Source organism: Falco peregrinus, chromosome 8 (assembly GCF_023634155.1).
Source record: "Falco peregrinus isolate bFalPer1 chromosome 8, bFalPer1.pri, whole genome shotgun sequence".
NCBI classification, from domain to species: Eukaryota; Metazoa; Chordata; class Aves; order Falconiformes; family Falconidae; genus Falco; species Falco peregrinus.
The window spans coordinates 31,723,697-31,746,262 of NC_073728.1; the positions used below are offsets into that span (position 1 = coordinate 31,723,697).

Below are 22,566 nucleotides of genomic sequence, written 5' to 3' on the forward strand. Positions count from 1 at the left end.
AATCCTGAAGTGCTGTTTTTCTGCTCTGCTTGCATGATTGCCAAGGTTACCCACAGGATATGCCAATAGTTACCCACTGGAATACACCCCCAGCTTGCACTGCGGCATATTCCAGTTGATGACTATTTCTATGTGCAAACCCCATGATGGCACAGCAACTTACGGCTCATGTTGTGTAACCTTCACCTTAGGCACTCTGGAGAGAAAGTCCCGAGGGTCTGACAGCTGCACTGCTTTATTTTCTTGGTTTTATTTGTACTGCATAAGAGTGCATAATGCACAGTGTTGCAGCCAGCAGACCCCTACAGGTATGACTGTGCTGGAAGCAGAGATCGCTCAGAGCAGCTTACAAACCAGAACGTGACTCTCTTCTACAAGTTAAAGGTTCCTTTCCAAAAGAACAGCTCTTCCAACGCTTTCTGCAAAACCAGACCAGAGTTTAAGCAGCCCTCTGTACCCCAACACTACTGTGTACCTCTTGCCAAGAGAAAAATAAATCAGGTCCATCTATTTGTTTCCATTCCACCTCCCTTTGCCCCAACCAAAGAGCTGAATGTGTCTACACCTCAGCTGGGTCATGATGACACACCAGTGGCATTTATTTAGTTGACCATATGGCAACTGCAAACCTAGTTTGTCTCAAGGTTTCATTTCTATTTTAGCCAATCTTAGTATTTCAGTGGGGTTGGGGAAAACTGGGGTTTTTTTAAATTATTTTGTTTTATTTTGGGGCTCTAGAGTTATTTTATTCCTTGAACTTCATATATTCCATTTTGAAATTAAAAGTGGTTTTGTCTCTAGAAGGACAGAACATTCAATTTACTTCTAGTTGCTTCCTTAGAGGAAGCACATCTGCTTGAGCATTCAAGACGATGCTGCTTATTTTCATTCAGTCCTCACAATATCTTCTGGACTCTTAAAAATGAGCAAGGAAATCATTAGACTTCATATTTACAGAATGTCTTCCAAGATCTTGCAAGTTATTTACACATTTGGGTCATTCACATTTAGTCATTTCATACCACGTACAAGAGATGCAATATGTTTTCCCCTAGAACCGAAGTTAAAGTGTCAGCTCAGCATCTTGGTGAACCTCAGTTAAATTTCAAGTTCCAGTCTAAAAGTGTCACACTGGAAGACACAAAGAGAAGAAACTGCCTGCTTGGCCTGTGGCCTTGGGTGCCTCCAGTTTTGTAATAGGTCATTATACTGCTGAGGGTATCTCTAATACTACAATAACTTCTGTAGTTGCAGATTGTGTAGAAATCTGCAGGTTTTAAATTGCCTTGCTGGGATATTCACAGTGAGGCAGCCACCTTCATGTAGACTGCAGGGAAGCCTAGTCACCTTGCATATACCTAGCTGCTCAGGTGACTTTCACAGCCAGTTGTATCCAAACTAAATTACTGTACAGCAAGTTAGGGTACATTTGCATAAATTTAATTTTAAACTGAAATACAAAATTTCCCCATGCTAAGGAGTGCCCTGATGGCAGTGCCTGTAAGCCAGAGCTGAGGTGCTGCCATACACTAATGAAATTCTTACGTGGAAATAGTTATTGATATATTGGTAGTGTGGTTTGGGGGGGAAAAAACGAAGGATTTCAGGCCGCCACAAAACTTCCAGAAACATCTTTCAAAAGCACTGCTGAGATTTCTCCAAGTGCAGCCAACAGAAAACCGTTGTAAGGGACAGGAACAGCACAAACAGAGCTTGGAGCTACTTTTGCACTCTGCTTGCAAATGTGAAAGCTAGCAATTAACCCAGAGATGCTGGCTTCAGAGTAATCCAAAAATGTTCTGCTGATTTAATTATTTTCTGCAAATTAAGAGTGTGACCACTGCCAAAACTACATGTATGCCATAATTTTAAATGGTTCATGCCTTGATTCAGTAACTAAATCTGCATTTAGGCACGTAAATGTCAGGTCCTGTTTCCAGAGATCTGTGGTGCCTACAACTTCCTTCACTGTAAGAGAAAAGTATTGATGTTCAGTGTTTCCGCACATGAAGGCACTGGGTGAAGTGCTTGACATGGTTTAGGTATCTAATTTTAACCAGTATCACCATGAACATTTTGTGCTAGAGATCTTTTTTTTTTTTTTGCCAAATCTTTGTTCTTGAGTTAAACAGATTTCTAGACCAACAGAATCTGAGGCAAGCAGTAGCTTCTTTTGGTGCTGAACAGAAATGCAAAAATCCTGCAATCTGTACAATAGGATGGCATCACACTGAATCAGTGCTGTAAATACACAGCTCTTAGCTATCGGCCATAACAGCTCAAGTAAGCTTTTTCAAACTACAGGATGGAAGAGAGACATTATAGTCCTTGGAGCAACAGTGGGGATGCCATTCCTCACCAGCTGGGTGACTCTGCTGTGGACTAACACTGATGCAGCTGAATTTATCTTTTCTCGCACAAACTATGAGAAGAGATGCTATTTCATGAGGGATAATTAAAATTTTGGTATTCCTAAGAATTATTTTGTTGTAATCAATAAGTTCTTTTCTGTCCAAAGTACATCTAACATCAACTGAGTTCCCAGCAGCCACAGATGCAAGAAGAAACCCTGGTGACTCCCCCTAGACACCTTGTAGCACCAGCAAAACTTAACAGGGTGCACAGAGCTAGATGTTACAAAAATCAGGTTTGCAATGAAGGGTGAAGGAAGGAGACAATGATTCTTAATATTGCCATGTTCAAGCTTATCACTTCCCTTGACTTTCAGGGTGTTGCTCTCAATGCTCAACCACCATAATGTGCATTTTCCCAAAGCCAGATGGGCCCACAGAAGCACTTAGCTGTCCCAGCTCACAGAGGTATGCTCAGTCCTGACTGGCAGCCTGAGAAACATGATAAGGAGCAACAGCAAAGTATTTCAGGCATCAGTCTCCCCTACTGTCACCTGTCTTGCTCTGAGCAAGCTTACAGTTAATGCCATTCAGTAGGACTGAATCTGAAGTTACTCCAAGCACCTTTGATACAGGAAATGCTTTTGTTATGCCCAGCTGTAGAAGTTAAAAAGGTAACACAGTTGGGTTTTTTCCCTCCAAAAGCGATTTTTCAAAATACCACTCTTGTTAAATTGTTATTTTAAACAATTTAAGTTCTATATGAAAAAAAAATGAAAATGCTGCTTTAATGTGGCTGTCTTTCAGAGTATGAAAGTTTGAATTTACTTTTTCAAATAAGCTGTCATTTCTGAGTACATTTTTATATGTAGAAATAAGTAGTATGCAATAATGAGTAACACAAAATATATACAAATAAACCCCAAAACTATATATATATATTTCAATACATAAGTAATTTTTTCTTATCACAGATGTTCAACAGTTAGACATACTCTACGGGAAGATTCTGTTCTTGGGATATTTTCAAAGTAGCAAATAGAGAAGAATATTGGGGGCAAGGGGAAGAGAGGCAAAAGCATTTTAATTACAAAAGCAATTCAGAACCACACAAACAAATAAATGTTTTTAGGGCAGTGGCAGCTCTGAATGCACATCAGTCAATCCCATGCCCTCAACTGGCTGTCCCTCCAGGAGAAACCTCTGGGGAGTCCAGGCATTATTCTTGGCTGCTGGGCATTAATTTTTGTCTTTTTTTTATTATGAGAAAAAAATCCCAAATGTGCAAACATAAAAGTGTATGACAGAAGTAAATTTGCTTACTTGTCCTTGGGGTCCTCAAAACCCTGAAAGAAAGGAAAAGGACACGAGAGTTAGTAAACAGGCTGACCTCAAGAACACAAAGTATCCTGAGAACAGCATTTCACAGAGTAGTTTTCCAGGGCACTCATTTGTTAGGTGTGGATGGATGGCCTTACCCACCCGCAGCAGTATTTTGTGTCACCAGGCAGAGAGAGACGTTTTAGAAAAACACATGCCTTCAGGTATAATTTGTGGAAGTGAAGATAAGGGAAATGCTTCAGCTGCCTGCTGGCATGCTTTATATCAGGTGTCTTCTTTTTTGCAGTCATCATTAAAGGACACAATGGGAATTATGCTGATATTATAACTGAGGTTGTATTTTACTTGAAACAAAACTCAGAACAATAACATAAGTCAACTATTGTATTCAACAAGGCTGCACCTCTTTATGCTGGGGCTCAGCTAAGGGAGCTGGATGCATTTTGGTTTTCATCTCTTCAGGAGGAACCTCAAGGGGTCTCCTTCATTCTCCCCTTGCTGTGTGCACACACAAAACATGTTTTCTTGAATAAGATTTCAGGAATTATTTATAATATTTTTAATAGCCAAAATGTTCACAGTTCCTCTGGGGCCACCTGAACTGAGTAAGTGTGTGTGTTTAAGGTCATCCAGAGTTTAAGCGGCTAGGAGGCCTCAGAGAAAAATACCTACAGAGACATAATTTTATATGTTTAGCTTTAACATACCTAATAGACCAAATTGCATCAAAATGGCCATTTTGCATGGGCTGAGACAAAATCTGCCCTCTGACATCGAGGCTTATATTTAACTGAAGTCAAGAAAAGTTGTATATTTGACAAGTAGGGTCAAATACTCAGGCACAGAGTTTGTACCCTGTGTTCCAAAACAAAACAAATGTAGCTGGGAGATAGGAAGAACTCCTTTTGTTTTCCTCCCAGAGACTCAGGCCAAAACTGCTCAGAGCATGTGAGGATATTCCAGCTGCTGGACCTGCAGCCGCTACCAGGCTGGGGGCAGCAAACTGAGATCCGATCTGACTGTAAAAAACATAAAAATCTTTGCGGAAAAGTCTTCCCACAGGCTGCCTTGTCCAACACCATCAGAAACAAGAATGCTGATGACATAGTGAGAACAGATTTTGCCCTTGCGACTAGTTCGCAATGCTGTGATACAGCAAGAGGCAATAAAGCCAACACAGCCTCCCTGAAAAGCAGCAGCTTTGCAAGAGGAAAAAAGTGGGTTTCATCACTCAGGTCAAGAGCCAGGACTGTGATTCACTGAGAACGCGATTTCCATTTTTACACGCTCCGTTTCAGACTCAAACCACACTTCTAAATAGAAACTGCAACTCCAGCTTAACCCATCAGAAATTCAGATAAAGGAAGTCTCTCAGTCCCATGTAACAACCACCAGCAGATCCAGTGGGAAGGAAATAGTAATGTTGACTCCAAGTTAGCATGTTCAGTTATCCAAGCCAAAAAAACCATGTACTTTTTGATTTCACATTAAAGAGTGATGGAGTGATCATTCAGCTTTTTGTTGTGTGGCTTTTTTCTCCCCCTTGCTTAATCATTTTACAGTTGTCAGGAATATCTGATCGATTTATTTATTTATCCTCTAAGCAATCCTACAACACAATCCAAAAACAAGTGCCAAAACTGAAAGCTCACTGATTAATCATGGAGACAAAATGCTCACTAATTTGTCTGGTGTCATAGTCAGTTAGGCTGGAAAAAAAAAAAAGAAAATCAGCTGAACATGAATAGTTACCAGCTGAGAAATAAGTGAACTGATGAGAAAACAGCCAGTACTTGCTTATTAGACAGACATCAAGTTCACATTTTCAAGCTTAGCTACATGGGGACTGGATGACTGCAGTGGAAGAGTCCCCTAAAATGGTATGATTTTCACAGAGAGCTACGTAACCATTCATCCCACTGAAATCCTCAAACTAAATGCAGACCTCATACACCTGCCCTCCAGGTGCACAAGTTTGAGGATACAGGCCAGCCAGGTCAAGTTACTAAAACACCTCAGCAAGCATATCCTCAAAAAATTCCCCAATATTTCAAGCATGGAAAAATATGTAGGCTGCATATTTAACTGGTCATTTATATGGGTGAACATTTTATCAACATGAAATTTGATTCTCCCTTGCTTCTCTCCTCCATCAAAACTGTTACAAGGAAAGTCGCTAAAATAATACAGAATTAATTGATCTAGCTTTTTAATTTAAAATACTAAATTGTGCTTGGAACATTGGAAATTATTCATGCTGGTAGCTCAAATTAAATTGGCATTTCAAAATTAAAACTTCAAAAAAAGGCGTATTTCAGGTAAAGCAAAAAAAGGAAAAGATTATTACATTTTCTTTCCTGGATCTTCATTTAATGAGGCTAAATATTTAAGAACAACTTGAACTTCAATTAGAGAGATTCAGCTTAAAATTAAATGTAGTAGCAATCTCTTTAAGTTAAGCAAATTAAATGCTTCACTTCAAACGTTTCCATTTCATATGAAAGATCCTTCAAGCAGAATTGCCAAAAATGGAATTGTTATGGAGAAAAGTCTGCAGGATTATTTTAGGAAAAAACCCCTCAAACACAGCTTCTTAAAAACTGGACATTTATTACAGGAGATCTTTCTTATTTGCTCTGAAGGACTTTGTCAGGATACAGAGCAAATATACCTCTAGGATCCGGCTGTAACCAGAGATTTTCTCCTCTATCCACTAAAGAGCCTGTGTCTCAATAAGGTATCAAGAAGCCTTTTAAGTGGAGGAGATGATTGCACGCACTGGGTCACGCTGCTCACCCTGTTTTGAATTGGGAGTGAAATTTCCCCATAGGTTTTGGTTAATGTGTTTTCACCTCCTCCTACTTTATGGGCATTGCTCGGTCCATTGAAAAATCTGCACTGAAATTATTTCCTTCCCGTTGCACAAGGCTGGGGCACTAATGACACACTCCTCTTTTTTTTTTTTTTTTTTTTTTCTTTTCTGCAGCTAGCAAACAGTTTAGTTTCTTTCAGACTCAGATGCTTTGCTCCAATTAAAGCCCTTTGGCTCAGCATAAGGCTGCTCACATGAATTGGAATGGTCTGTGCTACACACAGGTTAAACACTAAAAACAATCAATCCTGCAGAAATATGGTCTACATGGATTTGCCTTCATTTCTGAAAGATTAACACACTCATGATCTAGTAGACAAATTTCCAAGCTCAAGCAAGAAGTGAAATAACAGGGGCTGCTGTGTGTTTATAAAGCCATTCTCCAGCATCCCTGATCTCACCTGTCTGCGCTTGCTGGAGGCTGGGTAGCTGGGCTGGAGCTGTACCCAGCCTGTTTGGGTATAAAGCAGGTTTTGAGCTGCACAAAGATACGTCAGGGCTGGCTTTCTGCACACAAATATACAAAAATCTGAACATCCAGAAGAAACAGCTGATAAAAAGGAGGTGCCAATAATTTAGGAGAGGGGGAGTAAGGGGGTAGGAAGAGAAACAGTCAATTCCTGGAGTTAAGTATGCAGATGCCCTCTCGACTGCTTATGGATTTGTGCCCAGCAGACCGAAGCGGTGCCAATGGCTTTCTAGGGTGTTATGAAGAAAAAAGCTGGGAAATTGTCAACAGGGATGAAAATGGCAAAAGTGGTGATGGCTGCAAGAATCAGATTCTTGTTCACAGGAGTTCAAGAATAGCTCCATAATCACGATGATGAAGTAGCCCTTGTTAAGGCCAAAATTCCTTTTCTCTAGAAGGGAATATAAGGCATGAGACATGTCTTATCGCAGTGCAGTACTAATGGATTGCTGCGTATAGGACATCATACAATTTTTATTCAGTCTCATTTTAAATGTCCCTGATACTGCAGTTCTCCCCCTTTCCCCAGGAGGCTGCATTATTCTGCCATCAGATTGCAAATGTAAAGGTAATAGCATTTAATAATTGCTCTGAGACTAAGACAGTTGTCTCTATGACTTCAGGAATATTAATCCAAACTTAGCTGAATCAGCTCCCTTAAAAGCACTACTGCCTACCAAAGATCAGTCCTGATCTTTCCTCTATCCTACGTGAGATTCTTTAAAAATCAGATTTTTTTATGGCAGGTCAGGTGGCTCTAAATTTACAAGCACTTACTTTTAATGACCATCCTCAGTGGGATTAGACATGTGCAGGAGGAAAAAAAGAGGGACTGTTATATTACTGCATCTGTCCCTAAGGCTTACTATTTTATGTGGGATACTTCATGAATATCTATTGTGCTAAAAGCTCATATGACTGCCATCTCTCTGCTTGACTTCTAAATTAACTAAGCCCTTTTCTTTGAAGATTAAAACTGGTTCCTTAAATAGAATGAGAAAATGTTTGTCAAAGCCATGACAAGCTGACTGCTATACCATAATGCTTCAAATCAAGAACCATTAGAAATAATAATTCTAACTTTGAGAACATTAGCTGAAATTATTAGCATACTGTAAATATGCAAAAAGAAGTGGAGCAGACTTTACATCCTTCTAACTTTTCATTTAGCTCCAAAAATAAGACACTCGAAGGGCTGATGAGCTCTATGACCTTCTTAATGGCAACATGGCTTGGAAGCATGGATTCCACTTTAAAAACTTTGCTGGCAACTCCAGCAAAAATCCTAAGAGCCAAAAGAGACAGAGAAACTAATTTTTCTTGCCCTCTGTTCACCTCTAGAAAAAGGTTGAAATGGGACTTACATGATGTTAAAGCAGAAAGCAAAAGAACTTTAGACTTGGGGACAAAATGAGCTTTGTAAGAGGTCAGGCCACCTTGCAAAGCAAAGGTGCTTCACAGAGACAGTGACCATGGAAAACAGAAGAGGAGAGCGACAGGCTGAGAGTGGATGTACTTAAAAAACAAACTTGGTTTGGCCCCACTGCAAAACTAATTATTCACATCTGTTTTTAGCAGTGTTACACTTTCAGCCTTTGTCCCTGTGGTCAGAAAGTCAAGGAGACAAAGATAGATGCTGTCAGGTGTAAAAGCAGAAACAAAACTGAAGGACTTCAAAGTATTTGAGCCAAAAATAATGCAATTTCTATACCAGAGTCCAGAAAAAACTGGCACAGAAAATACTAAGCCCGATAGGAAGGATATTTAACAAGTATCTAGGTGCAGAACAACAAACTGGCAGAAAACCAGTTTATGAAACAGATTATATGATGAGTGTGTCTGCTATAGCTGGAACACAGATTAATGAGCTCCAAAAAGGAAAACTGAAGTGCTCCCTCTCTGCAGCCCACCCCACCCGATAAATAAACTTTCATTCCTCTGCACTGCTCACAGATGGTGAACCATTCTACTTTGTTCTACTCAAAATGATTTTGTACACAGTCCCCAGCTGGTAGACCAGACCTGGCCAAACCCATGAATTTATTTAGCCCATCAGATTTATATCTGTAGAGCACAAGTGGCTGCTTTTGAGATAGGTTCACCCCCCCTACCCCCCACCCCCCTTACTTTTAATTAACTTCAGGCTCTGAACTCACACATCTGAGAAGTGTAGGTTGCTGACACTTCCCAGTTTTCTGTAAACTCTGAATCCAATTTTTTTCAGTTCAAAGCTCATGTTTTCAAGTGAAATAGTATGCGGTTCTGCACCTTGCCTGTGAACAGTTACCCAAACTTGCAAAACAGAAAAAGACATAAAAAAAGGTAGTCCTAGAAACGCTCTGAATCAGTTCCTGGCTCCTTAATCTTTGTCCTTACACCTCTACACTCCAAATGATGATAAACACAACCAACTTCCACAGAAACTACTGTCAAATAGCTCTCTAATCAGATGCAGACAGGCTGAATTCAAGCTTAACCAGCCTTTACTGAAGTCATCCACTGGTGCTGGCCAGGGCTGCTCACCCTCCTTGAAAACCAGACCCAAACCTGCTGATCTGCATCTTTTGGTCATTTAAGTTTACTGTCCTGTCTGCCTTAGGAAGCTTTGGAAATCATTCTGGTAAGTGCCACAACTCCACCTCTGATGTCCACCTGTGCAACGCTGCCACGAACATCAGAGAAAACGCTTCTGTGAATAAAGGCAAATTGGTATCTGTATTTCCATAGGCTTAATTTAGTCCCACTCAGAAACTGTTTGATACTTTTAAGTAGCACCTCAGTCCAAACCACCTTTTCCCATATGACTATGATTTAGTCTAGAAAAGAGTACTGAATGGTGGAAAAATTATCAGTGCAAGACCTTCAAGCAAATATTAACCTCTGCCTAAGTTTCACAGAAGCAGCTGCAGATCAGCTGTTGCATCTTGCTGATTCTTATCCCTCTTTTAAAGAATTTAATCAAGGACGATTGCAAGTTCTGACCAACTAGAGTAAGAGGTTTGCAGATGAGGATACAAAACTGTATGAAGCCTCTGAGAATCTGAGCAATATACAATGTTTCATATAGCTTCCACTCACTAATATGAGATCACATGGAAGATGCAAATCAGGCAAATCCTCTTTTCAGAAGCACCAAAGCAATTATATAGCCTAACTGCAGGATAGGATTCCTCTCCTTGCTGTTTGTGAGCTAACCACACCAAATTTGCTATATAAAATCCAGACTAGACCAACAATTTCCTCGCAGGTCTACAGCAATATGTGGAGATTACAGCAGAAAGGATTGCTTGAGGGTTTCTCCCTGCTTGATTACGAGTTCAGAGGATTCTGCATACTGCTATAGCAGTGAAAAAATAGTGGGTCAAATTTGTCTCCATTGGGTGCCCCTGTCCAGCTCCGCTGACGTCAGTGTTGCTATTACCAGATTTAGCAGATGATTGCTGGAAAAGAGGATAATGGTGACCTTCAGTTAAATGAAACCTTTAGAAGGGGGGTGAAACCTCAGCACCTCATTCATGGACTCAAATCCACTTCTGTTTGACGGGGCTGCACTATTGACTGAGGAAAACTTGCCCTACTGAATTTTATTTTAATTTTTTTAATAATTTCTGATCTTTAAGTGGTTAAGTTGGCACAGCTACAGCATCTGTTCCTCTGAGGCGCTTGTTCCCCAATTTTGATTTTTTGAGTAACAAGAAAAATCTATTCTAAGGGCAACTTCGAGACATAAAGGGAAGAAGTGAGATGCATTTGTGATGCAACATGGAGAACTGATTTAGGACAGGGCAAATAGGACAAAGATTTATATTTTATGGTTGAATGACCAGGCTTGTAGATGAATGTTGTTTTGTTAGAAAGTAAACACCAAGCGATCATCATGTAGAAGATTGTGCAGAGCTGTGAGCAGCACCACAAGGAATCAGGCAGTGCCTACCTGAAAGAAGAGCTTGTTCTTCACTGCACCAGGCATATCCAGGATGCATTTTTATAACCTCATCTCACATTAACATCTGCATACAGTCATATTTCCTACACGTGTATAATACCCATTTGATTTTATTTTGGTTTTTACTTTTGAACGAACATCGACGTCATACACAATTGCATTGCAAATTAAATGCTTCATTGGTTTTACACAGACTCATGACAGAAAGGTGGTCAGACTGAAATCAGTATTGCAGTCTTCAGAGTTTCCTCTTTCTGTTTCTAAACTTCCTAATGTTAAACCTCATCAGCAGCTGAAAAAATCAAAGGAAATCTGCCAGGCATCTACAGCCAGGCTCAGTAACCACATTAGCCACTCTGCTCACATTGGATTATAAGGACTCAGAGGTACCTGTTTCTGAAGTAAACCTTCCCAAAAGCATGTAACAGTGGAACAAGCTTAGCTGCTTAGTCATACTAGCCAGTGTGAAATAAATGATAGCTGTATGGCAGCTTTAGGATCCAACAGCAGGACTCTACAGCTGAGTAGATCTCATGACACAATTAATGGTTTTTTGGGTTTTTTTGGAAGCCAGGCAGCATTAGGCTGTGTCAAGTCTTGTTGTAAGACCTCAAAAATGACCAACTTTTTCTGGGCAGCACTAATAAAACCTCAGTAGGAGTGCTGGGTTCAGTGCAGGTGCTCCCTCTTACTGATGAAACGGCAAGTGCTCAGAAGGGACCAAAACCAACCACCGGGCTGGAAAGCATCAACTAAGAAACAAACTTGATGAGAGAATTAGAGCTGTGCAGAGACATGGTAATAGTCTTCGAATACAGAGAAGATAACTGTAAAGGAGAGAAAAATACACTGTCCTTATCTACTGTGAATAGCTTATGTAGCACTGTGTTTTAAAATTGAAGTGGGGAAATTTGAAGTGAAACATCAAGAAAAAAAATCAAACTGTTGAAAAGGGTGCCCAGCAGAACTGTAGGGGTTTCATCCTTTGAGGTTTTTAAACAAGGGCTAAACAAATACCTGTGAGAAATGTTATGGGTATAGTTGGCTCCTGAACGAGGAGGGAGATCAATGCCTCAGAGTTCTGTGCAGCCTAGATTGGAAACTCTGTAAAATCTTTACATCTATCTCATGTTATTCTTATATTCTTTATTCCCTATAAATTCTCCTGATACAGAGGTTTTTTACATTGTTTTTTCTATATTTGCAAAGGATTTTGTAATGTCCCTCCCAACTGAAAAGCCCTGAATAAAATAAATAAAATGTTTTCAGGAAAACCAGGAATTACACAAGCTCCTTATGCAGCCTATTCTTTACATCTAAGCTTTTTCTTAACTTAGATCTTCCTTGCAGAAAATTAAGAGGATTATTTTTAATCCTGCCTTTTGCAGTCATGGAGAAAAAAGATTTATCATTATTTCTTACCTTCCCGTATTTGAAGACTTTTCTTTCTAATCAGTCCTCTCCCTTCTAAACTAAACAAACCCAATACTTCAACACTTCCTCACAGGTCACACCACTGAAACTCTCCTAATTTGTAATTTTCTCCACTGGACTCTCTCCAGTTCATCCACATGCTCCTAAAGGATTGCAATCCCAAATTGGATGTGGTTTTCCAGCTATGACCTTACTAATGCTGAGCAAGGTAAAAGATGCAAGACAATCATTTGTCATCTAGAACAGCCGTGTAATTGTGGAAGGTATCAACATTTGCCTTTTTATCGCTGTTTACAACAAACCTCTTTCAGTTTACAGTCAACTACTATTGCCAAACTTTTTTTAAAATCGTAGTTTTGTTTTGCTGATGAAAACTGAGACATGAGGATTATTTCCAGAACTCTAAAATCCATCAATATTTATAAAAGCACTCTGAAATCTATACTGGGAAAAGCAAAGTATTTCTTAGTGGTGTATAAATATTGTTATAGCTATAAATATACCTGTACTTTCAAATGCTTTCAAATCGGTTTATTTTTGACCTTTTAGCAATTAAAAACTAGACCAGAGAGACAGTGGGAAAGACAAGGCTGGTGTATGGAGACTTGGGGAAATGCTGCTCCTTTGCATATATCACAAGCAGCACAAAAGTCTGTATTTCCAGAAAGATACAGTTACTGGTCCTGGACTGAACCGCTTTTGTTTAGGAAACAAGAAAACGTGCTGTAAAAAGCAATAAAAATAGAAAGCAGCTGTGCTGCTCTTATGCCGTGCTCTGGCTCTTTTCATACTTTGTATACAGCCACAAAGCTGACCCTGTCCAGGCTTCTCTGCCTGCCCAGGGCACGCGAGGCAGCCCTCCACCCACTCCACGCCAGCAGCATCACCCAGCCCAACAACACGGGCTCCCAGGGCCAGGGCCGCAGCAGAGGCTGCCAGCCCGGACCAAGGCACTCTGCCTTCCCACCCCATTTGTATCTGATCTTCCTCTGCTGCAAATGTTCCAGTTTCTTAGGGGCAGCCGCTGACCCAGCAGCCCAACCCAGCACAGTCCCCAGGACTGGCTTTCGCTGGGCAATGGCTCCACCAGCTAATGAGGGGCAGAGTCAGCAATAGGCAACGTCAGCGTCTCCTGCGTGCTGCCTCCCTGCAGGCTCTGCATGGCAAGAAAGGCCACCGCTGAGCAGTAGGAGGGGAAAAAGAAGGATTTGGGATGGTCTGGAAAGCAGAGCAGTGCATGAGGGAGATGGAGGGATTGCTGGGATAGGTGGGATGAGGTGGCACAGCTGCATATTCCAGCTGACTCAGGCCCCAGTTTGCTACAGTAGGACTAGGAAAATAACTCCAGTTTTCCAGGACATTTTAGATTACTGCTGCATGGACATGCGTAGGATATTTTGTCTTATTTATGTGTGTGTGCAAGTGCCTGAATAAACTCCTGTGTGACCAGGGGAACAACTTAGTCTAGGAACATTGTGGAAGTCAGCTGGACCCAGCAGAGGTTAAGCTTTGAGCCACAACGCAGAGAGAAGCGGGGACCAAAGACCTGCCCATGCCACCAGCTGGGCTGCTCTCCCACACAAACCCTGCCAGATGCACTGTTGGTGTGCACAGACACGGAAGCACGTTGAAATGTCATGGTATAAGAGAAGGGAGAGAAAAAAAGGAATCTATGGCTACCTTTGATACTAATTCATCTCATCCAGGGCTACTAATATACCCTAAGAATAGAGGCAGCTACCAGCGCCAGCATTCAAAGGAAAGAAAAATGGCCAAAATAATTACGTTTGCTATTAAGTATACAAGTTCCCTCCCAAAAATGCACTTCAGGGAACTTCAATATTATCTTTCAGGGAAATGTAAGTAGTGCCACAAAAAAACTCTCTCTTTTTTTCTGAAAATGCGATTGTCTTCCTAATGCAAAATGTTCTGTTTGTGACAAAACCCTGTGCCCTTAATAATCATCCATATTACTCCCTACACACAAATGTATTAATATCTACATATCAATATAATTTAACTGCACATCACTGCAACATTACCTGGCTCCTGCCTGAAGACTATCTCACAACTACCCTTATAAACACCTGTTTTGAAATTACAGGGCTAAGGAGCTCCAGGTTTTAAACAGAAAGGCAATGTTGCACTGCCTGCCTCAGCGTACTACTTTAACTAATCCAACCCTACATGTTCCTAGTTTCCAAGAAAAAAGGCCACATATAATTATGTACAAGAGGTCTGGGGGAAAGGTGGGTGATGTGGCACAAAGAGTACATTTTCAAGAGATTTGAAAGCTGGTGCAGCTTACCAAGATCAACGATCAATGACATGTCATCCCAGAGGAGCACTGAAAAATGCCTTTTTAGTTCTGCTCCCCTTCTGTCTGCCTGTATTTTCTGTTTCTAAGCAAGCAGTTTGCGGACAGTGTGCATGTTTGTGTAGTCAGCACGCACTGTGCATGCATTTAAGCACACACAGCACCCATATAACACAGTATTAGAGATTACAGGCAAATAAAGTACTGTGCAAAGCTGGGTAGTATAAAGAAATGCATATTTAAATTAGAAGTTAACACAGAGAGAAAGAGTTGAGACAGGAGATGGAGAAATTGTTCCTATGATCTAATCAATAAAATGTCCATCTAGCAGATACTGAAATGGTCTCTAGGCCACAGAGAGCAGCATGTTTTCATTTTGACTAATGCATCTCAAACATAAAGCAGCGGGAAATACTGTAAATAACAGACGTTTAAAAATAGTACCCAAGAACAACAAAAAGTCTAGCTGAAAATAATACATCTGCATCACGTTTAAATTGGTTTTCAAGAAACAGCCTGGCACATGCAACATCAGCCTCTCAAAAAAGAGCTTAATACAAGAAGTAGTATGGAAGTAGATTGAGTGGAAAACATTTTCTGAGCTGCTGGATTTATAAAAAAGTAATACTGTTACAGGGAAAGTTTCAACAAAATGGGGTGGGGGGGGAAGAGAGAGAAGCTTTTCCTTCTAAAAGTGAGGGGCAGTGAAGTTTTAGGACTCAGCTTGATATTACAATAAATAATTATGTTTTTCCAACTGAACAACAGCTAGACACGGCAAACTGTAATTAACACCAAGAAGCATAATACCGTTTGGCATGCTTACACCTTGTTTCTGAACAGGAGGCTGCAAGAAACCCTTAAAAGCTATTCAAAGAAACTTGTAATTATAATTATGTGCTAGTGTGATTAGGCTTTTCTAATAATGTCATGCCTATTGAGTGCACCCTATTGAAAGGCCAACATAAAAAATGCACTGTTCCACTGATCTGTATGCTTATGTCAGAAGCCCTATTTGGAGATCTGAGAAATGCAAGGAACATTACTATGGAGATTAAGAAATTTGGTTTAGCACTGTAAAATAATATTATGAATGAATAATATTAGCACCAACTATTAATAAATGTGCCAGCATTTCCCGTTAGAAGACAACATATGTGGCTGCTTATAGCTATGCCAACATTTTTTTAAGCTGTGGGAGTGAATCTCATGTTAAAAAGTTCTTTTAATACTTTAAGGTTTTGATAACCTGGAGCAGAACTTGACTATGGGCAAAAAAGTGGCCAGCAAATACACAGTTTTGACTGTGCATGAAGGATCAAAACAGCATAAATAAGGTCATAGAGCAATCCGATTATGCAAGCAACTATAAAGGTACTAAATATTTTTATTATTATTACAAATAGTCATTATAATAGAAACTCTTGTCGCCTTTACGGCAGGAAACAAATCTATCATCTACACCTTTATGTAAAATAAGCCATAAAAGTGCTCTCAGTCCAACTGCGTTGATAAATAGTTCTTGTTAATTTTCATTTAGAAGGACTGAAAGGTATAAGCAAAAATGAAGATGCCTGCTACCTTAATCAATCCGTGTACTTGAGAACATATTCTCAAAAGCTAAACACAGTGGTGTGACTCCTGAGGACCCATGGGTATACGTGGGTATGTAGTTATAGAAGGTGAACAGCATCTGGCTGTTACAACGTAAGCAAGAAACCTTTGCAAGTGCTGAAGTCTGTAATGATCTAGTACAAGTGTATATCAGCTGCTGTTTGAATACTTGGGTTACCGAGCAATTTTTGCAGATGATCACGTCTTCTCACACAGCCTAGATGAGTTTACAGCATGTGGGACAAGTTAGACAAAAGAGCCTTCCTTGTGCCACTCAGCCTCCCTTCTCCTCTCCAACAACTTTGTGCCTCATCTGACAATCACTCACCTCCAGATGTACCAATTATTATTATTTCTGGAGTCAAAGTAGAATTTACCACCCCCATTTGGAAAACACTCTTGGGGCTGCGAAAACCTTCAGACAAAACAGGGAGGATATATAATGATGTATTAAGAAGAAAATAAATTAATGTCCATAAAGCAAGGCATTACCATTCTCTTCATCTCCTTGGAGACCTGATGAGCTCCAAGGTGGTTATAAAAGGGCCGGTCAACACCCCAGTGTGGTGGGTTGTGGCTGATGGAATTAGCACGTTGACGATTCATCTTGGCTATTGTGGCTTTCTCATCTTTCTGAAATACAAACAAGAGAGAAATGCAGAATAAATTTTGAAAGGTTTACATAGCAGTCATTCTCTAAGCATCCTTCACTTCTGATCTCTCACTCCAGAAGATGGTTTTGCATCTTGGACTTTAAGAAGTGGCCACTGATCAGGAGCAGTCCTGGTCCACCATTTCTTTTTCTTCTCATCTTTTAGAACACTTGCCCCTAAGTGGTGCCCGCCATTTTACACCTTGGCTTGTTTTGAATGACCACCACAACCTGTGTAAACACAGGGAGCATTCCAAAATGGAGATATCTAATTTTTCTTTTTAGTAAACAATAATTTCAGATATTGCAGTTTCAAGGTGAGATACTACATAGAATGCCCCTTTCCTCTCTGCCAGCCCCCCCCTCCCCCCCCCCAAAAAAAAAAAAAAACCCCGAACAAACCAAGACTGGTGCATCTGCAAGAGAAATGACACACAGAGTGATCTGGTTGAAGAACAGGAGCCTTGAAGCTCCTTGCAGCTATGGGAATAAAGGACACCTTTCTCTGTAGGTACAAGCCAATAAGTTTCCACACTTGGAAGAGCAGCTTCCCAGACACACTAAGGAAAGCATGTAAATCTTGCAAACAAATTAACAGCGTAGCTGTTAAGGGCAGTGGTATTGCAGCGTGTGACAAAATAGTCTCCTCTACCCTAATGCTAGCTGCAAATTTTATCATTGACACTAGCTTTCCTGAAGTCTGGACAAAGTCTTTGGGTTTGTTATATAGAGCTTGTTTTGAATCTTGGTTGTAATTGGAGCTTACTGCAATGTTTGCACAGGATCTGTCGGAAAGGTTTCATTCAAGCTCAATGCAGTTACAAGAGCACAGAAGTGCAGCATGTAACTACGCTAAACAACAGGCTGCTTAGTTCCTTATTTTGAATATATTCTCTAGCTAAAAACACAGGCAGGTTTCCACGTGGAATGTGTTCTGCAGAAACACAGGATTTTATTGCACAAGACCAAACCCTTTAATCTTCTTGAGCAAGAACTGCACTGGAGATTTGCTCCATGAGGACTGTGCAATTTACCTGTACTGACTCAGAAGGCAGAGGAGTGGCAATTACTACATCCTTGCTTAAAAGAGACAAACTCAGGAAAGCTTGAAAATTTGGACAGTAGGGATAGCTACTCTACATGGCTGTTTATTACTTGAGAGATTAAACTTTTTCAAGAGAATCACTGCTTCCATGAGATTATTGAAAAAATTAGACATGAGAGTTAATTTTGGATTTCAGAAAGTGTTCGGACAACTGAATAATTTAAAAAGAAAGCGTAAGTCGTTTTAAACTCTAGAATTTTGGTTCAAGTGTTGTATGACAATACAGGTAGGTCTGCACTTTATTTTTTTTTTGCCTGGAGTCTGCTTTCCTTACCTATTTATTTTGATTCTCCACTATTCACTGTAACTTATACCTGTCAAGAGTTTGTAAAATACCTGGTGTTATTTCCATGGTAACCGGAGAGTTAAATGTCAAGCGTTATGCTGCCTTAAATTAATTTTTTGAAAGGAATTTTTAAAAGCCTGCTAAAATTCAGCACTGGGGAAAGCTGCCTGATTGACAAGCATGGGAAATCATCACCTCTTTTCTTGCAAAGAAGAGACAGCTATGATGACAACATTTCCCATGAGACCACAAGCTCACCACACAGGTACAAAACGTTTCAAGCAATGTAGCGCTGCAGGCTTCGTGGCCACTAGCTGGGGACATGGTGACACTTGTGACAGGGGCCCTGTGCCAGACACCCAACTGCCCCTGTAACAGTAAGTGGCAGTGGTCATTGCAGCTCTGGGCTGCCAGCAAGGATCTTTTTCCACCCAGCCAGGCTGACATGGGTAGGATCTCAAGTAAACTCAGTGGGAGCAAACCTAAGTGAGCTGTCAGCTCCCCGGGATGTTTGCTGGGGAGAACCGAACATGCTCCCACACTGCACACCCCCAGGACAGCAAATGCCTCCCACGTCACCTCTTCCCCATATTGAACCCACCACCGTTTCATCTGCAAGAGCTGAAAACTCCATTGCTTGGCTCCAGCTGAATTTCACATGAGCCGTCATGACAGAGCCACTGGATAATCTCCAGGAGAACTGTGTTTTAAATGTTCCTAAAAATACACTAATGTGATGCAACGCTGATGTCCAGATTTGAGCTGGTTTGAGGTTTTGTTTTTCAAAAGTCACTGCTTTTTATGGTCTCTGCCATCACTTGTAGCACTTCGTGTGTTTTCAGTTATGCAATCTTTTTCATAGTTATGATTCTTTCTTCTATGATGTGATGCCAGAAAAGTGGTAGAAGATACAGTTTCATTATTTCCAAGCAAATATATATTGCTTTCTATAATAGAAGTGACACTGTCAATCCATTTTATTGCAACTTAGTGAAAGGTTTTCAACCAAAAGCAATCAAAAAACCCAGACACTGAAAGCAGTCCAGGGACCTATGAAAAAGCAAAGCTATTTGGTTACATTGCAAATACCTTTACATCAACAGATGATAAAAGATACATACAACAGGTTTCCCTCCATGAGTTAGTAAATTTGGTTAGAATTTGGAAAAGGCCTTAATGTCAAAAATCCAAGCAGACCTATGGTGGTTTGACCCTGGCTGAATGCTACGTACTCATCAAAGCTGCTCTGCCACTCCCCTCCTCAACTGGACAGGGGAGAGAAAATGTAACAAAAGGTTCATGGGTTGAGATAAGGACAGGGAGATCACTCAGCAGTTACTGCCCCGGGCAAAACAGACTTGACTTGGGGAAATTAGTTTAATTTATTACCAATCAAAACAGGAAAAAACACCTTCCTGCCACCCCTCCCCCCTTCCCGTGCTGAATTCCCAATTCCTCTATCCCCTCCCTCTGAGTGGTGCAGGGGCATAGGGGTTACAGTCAGTTAATCACACATCATTTCTGCTGCTCCTTCCTCCTCACACCCTGCCCTGCTTCAGCATGGGGTCCCTCCCATGGGAGACCGTTCTCCATGAACTTCTCCGACTTCAGTCCTTCCCACGGGCTGCAGTTCTTCACGAACTGCTCCAGCGAGGGTCCCTCCCACAGGGCGAAGCCCCTCAGGAACAGACGGCTCCAGCCGGGGTCCCCGTGGGGTCACAAGTGCTGCCAGCGGCCCTGCCCCAGCCGGGGCTCCTCTCTCCATGGGGCCACAGGCCCTGCCGGGACCCTATTCCAGCACAGCCTGCCCACGGGGTCACAGCCTCCTTCGGGCACCCCCTGCCCTGGCGTGGGCTCCATGGGCTGAGGGGACAGCCCGCCTCGCCATGGGCTTCAGGGGAACCTCTGCTCCAGCGCCTGGAGCCCCTCATCCCCTCCTTACTTCACTGACCTGGGTGTCTGCAGAGTTGTTGCTTTCACAGTCTCACTCCTCTCTCCAGCTGATGCAGATTTTAATTTTTTTTTCCCTTCTTGATATGCTATCCCAGGGGCCCTACCACCAGTGCTGATTAGTTTGGCCTTGGCCAAAAGATGGATTGTTTTGGAGCGAGCTGGCATTTGCTTCATTGGACATGGGGGAAGCTTCTGGTATCTTCTCACAGAAGGCACCCCTGTAGTGCCCTGCTACTGAAACCTTGCTGTGCAATCCTACTGCAATCCCTCTCAGCCACTGAGTGATCCTGCTACCTGCTGCTGCTAGTGCTGGTGACTCTGAAGCATCACTTAATCAATTTGAAGGGAATAAAAGACCTCACGTTTACTGACACATCTGGGTTGTTGTGGTTGAGGTAAGGGTGGGACAAATGGGTAAATATATTCTTCTGAGATTGTTTCTAACCTTGAGGTCAGGTACCATAATTTTCCATAGCTACATTAACTCTGGGAATATTTCCTCACACCTCCTGTAGAAGGTTTCCACTGGATTGTGAACTATGTTTCAGCAACATTTCCAATCAGATTAAAACACATATATACAAGCATAGTGGATTTTTGGTTTCCTACATGTACACCATGCTACTGTATTAACTTGAACAATTGTTGTTAATATCAATACTTACTGAAAAACATTTTTTAAAATCTGATATTCTAAAAAGTCTATCTAATTTATTTTCTGAAAAAAAATCACTTGTTCAGTGGGTGATGATAATAATAAACTCTAAAAATGAAGAATTAGAAGGATCACAGCTCCTCTGTGGAAATTTATGAGGATCCTTCCTCTGTTTCTTCCTGGCTAAGTGACAGCATGAGGACAATTTGCACACAGGGCTACCTAAGGCATAATAACACTGGACAGAAGAATAAAGAAAAGGAAGAGATGATACCATTCAGTCCTACTCATTACAGGTACTACCAGCAACAGGGGAAGGTGCAAAACCTGCTAACAGCAACAAGTTTTTCAGATTTAAAGTGGCTAAACTCCAGAAAGCTGTTGTGGGAACTTTTCAAATCTGGACTCGCAAAGAGACTGTAAATCTTATTCCCAGAGGTTTTATTGTGTTCCCACCACCAGTTCCCACACACTGAGCTACAGTAGTGCTATAGGAAAACTGCAGAAATAGCTGGGATTTTCTTATACTTATCAATTAAATCAAGAATGACTGTTACTTCTTTAGTGTGTGATAGGATTTTCCAACATATTGATCACTATCAGTGTAACAAAGCAGGGGAATTTGAGCATGGATCAGCCATTTCAGATTTGGCTACATATTATTCTTTAAATTGTCTTGAAGTCCAATTGACATGTGAATGAAGTGAATTTCTTGCAGTGCTACTTGTTCCAAACCATTGTCTTCATAAACCTACATGAGTGGAACCCTGCTGAGCTGTGATTAAATGTCTTAAATTGGGAATCGTCATCACATTAGATTGATTGTGTTTTAGGAGAGTCACATGCACAACATTTAAAGGACCATTTTGTTTCCTCAGCTGGATGGAGTTCCAGGACACTATTTAGAAAAGAATGAGAATTGTTTTTCTAGGAGTTACAGCCAAAGTTTTGTTGAGCTGTTTTAAGGCCACCAATAATAATCCTTTCTGAAACTGTTGTGTACCTGCTATTGTTAAAAGAAACACCCATGTTTACTGCAATTGAAAGACATTAGAAAAAAATAAACATTTTTTCAGTTTGCTGACACTGTGCACTCAGCACAGTGTTTAGTCAGCAGTATTGCTCATCTGTTGACAGTCACATTTTGTTTCCACTTGTATTCACAACAAAGCATTTCCCCAGACTTTTGACAATGATGAGGACAATAAAACTAACTGTAAACCTAAGGTGCTTTTAAAATCATTTCACCTTAATAAGTTTCCCACTCCTCCAAACACATACTTTTCCACCCTTCTCAGAGTAAAGCTTTTATCAGTGATTAGAAGCTATGAGAAGGGTAGTTGTGATGGTTCTGCAAATTAGTGCAGCACCCGATCTCAAAGAAGAGAGTTGCCAACAACCACCAAGCAACATGCTCCTGTACAAACTCCAGAAACCTGGGCAGCACAAGGACTGGGACTACTGGGTACTACAACAATAATTAAACTGAGTACTGTAAGAATAGCAGGGATGTGACAGGATAGTAATGACTGGGACAGATATTTTGAATGAAACACAAAAGGACAAACATA

At 40.9% G+C, this 22,566-nt stretch overlaps 1 protein-coding gene across 2 annotated transcripts in view; it reads right to left on the minus strand.

The window, feature by feature from the left end:
• The window catches only part of ADCY5 (adenylate cyclase 5), a 223,859-nt gene that overhangs the window by 30,070 nt on the left and 171,223 nt on the right, over positions 1 to 22,566 (minus strand). For both annotated transcript variants that reach the window (XM_055813195.1, XM_027796465.2), the window contains exons 8-9: positions 16,837 to 16,977; positions 3,675 to 3,697 (exon numbers count right to left, since the gene is read on the minus strand). In XM_055813195.1, the coding sequence (XP_055669170.1) occupies positions 3,675 to 3,697; positions 16,837 to 16,977 (164 nt within the window). The remainder of the gene's footprint in view (positions 1 to 3,674; positions 3,698 to 16,836; positions 16,978 to 22,566) is intronic.